This window comes from Cavia porcellus, unplaced genomic scaffold (assembly GCF_034190915.1).
Source record: "Cavia porcellus strain 051 isolate PalLab524CR breed Dunkin Hartley unplaced genomic scaffold, mCavPor4.1 scaffold_9, whole genome shotgun sequence".
Classification (NCBI taxonomy): Eukaryota; Metazoa; Chordata; class Mammalia; order Rodentia; family Caviidae; genus Cavia; species Cavia porcellus.
This window is the reverse complement of record NW_026947492.1, coordinates 66,246,966-66,250,013: the sequence shown is the minus strand read 5'-3', so window position 1 is coordinate 66,250,013 and position 3,048 is coordinate 66,246,966. Positions and strand designations below refer to the sequence as shown.

General features: G+C 37.6%; 1 protein-coding gene across 1 annotated transcript; it reads left to right on the top strand.

The window, feature by feature from the left end:
• Positions 1-1,779: 1,779 nt before the first annotated feature.
• On the top strand, positions 1,780-2,715 carry LOC100727476 (olfactory receptor 52J3-like). Its single transcript, XM_003465289.4, has one exon. It carries the CDS (start codon positions 1,780-1,782, stop codon positions 2,713-2,715), a length of 936 nt encoding a protein of 311 aa, XP_003465337.2.
• The last annotated feature ends 333 nt before the right edge of the window (positions 2,716-3,048 follow it).

The window sequence follows — 3,048 nt, the reverse complement described above, 5'->3', positions numbered from 1 at the left end:
TCAAATTTCCGGTAGATATTGAAATACCAAATTCAGATAGATGAGAATATTAAGGAGATTCTGTCTGAGAATAAATGTGCATCAGGTATGTTTTTTATATCTGCCTGGAATAAATAATGGCTTTTATTTCTCTTGTTGCCACTCTGTTCCTGAAATTCCATCATTTCCTATGTACTTTTCCCTTGCTCTGGACACATACATACTTCAACCATTTGATGAGACTTTAAAATCTTTGAGGTCCATTTCCTTTGTAAAATATATTCCAAATGTCTTCCTGGAAGTAAGCATCCCATGAATCTCTTGTAGAAACAGGCAGTGGGCACAGATTGCTATAGAACAGTTAAGGAACGTGCTGCAGTTAACTTAGTAATTAACCACTATTCTTCATCCACTACTGAGGAAAGATTTCTTGACACAAAGAACACTTTACTATTACAGACTAGGACACCTAAATTTTTGAAATAACCATCTATGGTGATAATTTAAGGTATGAATAGTAATTTCTATACCTAGCAATTATTTGTATTTAGGTTCTCTATGATAACATGTAATAAATAAGGCTAGCAGAGGACAAATGGTGAGTGTGGACTTATAAAGTTGATTACAAAAATGACAGAAAGAGTGATGAAAACATTGGAGATGGACACTACACACAGTCTTAGTGGGATGTATTGAATGTAGAAATTATTTTTTTTAAAACAGTCATGAGTAACATAATTTTCAGAATTTAGAATTTGCCTTAGGTTGTGGGGTCACGTTAACAGTGATGGTTCTCCATCTTTTCAGTGTCTCTGTCTCATCTTTTCATTCTTCCTTCTATTTTACTCTATACCCCTCTATATTGCTCTTTTTTATTTGTTCCTTTACTGTTTTTTAATTAAAAAAGAATAAGAGAGAGGAAGGAAGCAAGAACTGCAGGAAGGATGCAAGGAAAATCACAAATAAAATGAAATAATTCAGAAACATGAATTTCTTCAACTGCCTATTGACTGCCATTTGCTTTTTTCTTTAAGACACCAACAATCCTTAGTGTCCCCACTGAGGGAAGAGCATAAGTGTTGCATGTTTATTTTTGGCTGCTTCTGAGAATTTTTCAACCTGTATAACATTTGGAATTCCTTATTAATTAAATTCTAATCAGGATCCTAGTAGCAAAAAATGCATCTTTCTTTGGATATGGTTTCTGTGAGCAACATTCCGTATCTTTTAGTAAATGTTTTCATATCACGAAACAGTGTATCTGTGGGAGAATGAAAGTGGGCATATGAAACAGAAATTAAAGCAGCACACTAATTTGTTTGGTTGATTTTCTAAATACACACCAAAACAAAGATACAAACTAAAATTCTGCTCCAGTGTCTAGCATTATGTACATCTAGGCATACCAAGAGTTTTGTATGTTGAGTCATACATTCTATTCTACCGTTTCTATCTGTCCTTCTGTAATGTTATGTGCTGAAGCGGTAAAGTGAGGCATGTAATGTCATTAAACAGAATAAGAAATTGAAATTTAAATATGTGACATGCTATTAAAAATTCTAGTTTCTGTATAAGAATTGAGAAAATGCATATTACAGTGTTCAAAGTTTACTATTAATTCAATTTCCATTCCATTTGAAGTGTTCAATCTATGTGTATTTCTTATTAGTAATCAAATTTTTTCATTATTTAAGGAAGAATAATAAAGATAGAGGTTAAGCTTTACAAATTTGAGCTTAAGCACTGCTAAGTCTACATTTTCCTTCTAGAGTTTGTCAGGTACTTCTCATCAGTGTCACGATGATCCACACCAACACTACCACTTTCCACCCAGACACCTTTTTCCTTGTAGGCATTCCTGGACTGGAGGCTTTCCATGGATGGATCTCCCTGCCTTTTTGCACCGTGTACATAATGGCTCTGCTGGGCAATGCTACAATTCTCCTGGTCATCTGGTCTGACCCTGTGCTGAGGGAGCCTATGTTCTGCTTTCTCGCCGTCTTATCAGCTATTGATCTAGCACTTTCCACATCTTCAGTGCCTCGAATGTTAGGTATCTTCTGGTTTGATGCACATGAAATCAGTTTTGGAACCTGTGTTGCTCAGATGTTTCTGATACACACCTTCACGGGAATGGAGTCCGCAGTTCTGTTGGCCATGGCCTTTGACCGCTATGTGGCCATCTGTGTGCCATTGCATTATACAACCATTCTGACACCCAGGGTGTTGGCAGGGATCGGTGCGGGTATTGTAATGCGCCCAGTTCTGCTCATGTTACCCATTGTGTACTTAACTCATCGTCTGCCCTTCTGTGATGCTCGAGTTATTGCCCACTCCTACTGTGAGCACATGGGCATTGCCAAATTAGCCTGTGCCAGCATTCAAATGAATGCTATATATGGTCTATTTGTAGCCTCCTTTCTCCTTGTGGATGTGGCCCTGGTTGGAATCTCCTATGCTTACATTCTCCGTGCAGTGTTCCGCCTCCCATCTCAAGATGCTCGTCATAAAGCACTGAGCACATGTGGGTCACATGTGGGAGTCATGTGTATTTTCTATACACCGTCACTTTTCTCCTTCCTCACTCACCGATTTGGCAAAAAAGTCCCGCATTATGTCCACATTCTTATTGCCAATCTCTACGTAGTCATCCCACCTGCCCTCAACCCTATCATCTATGGAGTGAGAACCAAGCAGATTCGTGACTACGTGGTCCGTGCTTTCACATCTAAGTAAGGGGTCTTATCTGTCTGGCTCGGAAGGGCATGGGTAGATCTGAAGTAAGCAATTTTAACATTTATGGATGATTATCTCTTAAATTTTCCTCAGATTACCAATTTTTATAGATTGTAAATTAACAAACTTTACAGAATACTCTCATGTCTTAAAGCAGTTCATCTCCTCTCGTGTTAGTATTGAGTGTTAAGAGTCCTTTACTGGATATAAAATCTTGCCCATTGAACTCCTTCTGTTTAACTGTGGCAATGATTTCAAAACTTCATAACTCCGATTAGAAATGACATATTTCACCTTGAGCTACTTATTTCAGGGACTTTGCTTTTCTTTAAG

Coding starts and splice junctions, on each gene's coding strand:
- LOC100727476 (XM_003465289.4), top strand. CDS start 1,780: ATGATCCACACCAACACTACCACTTTCCACCCAGACACCTTTTTCCTT.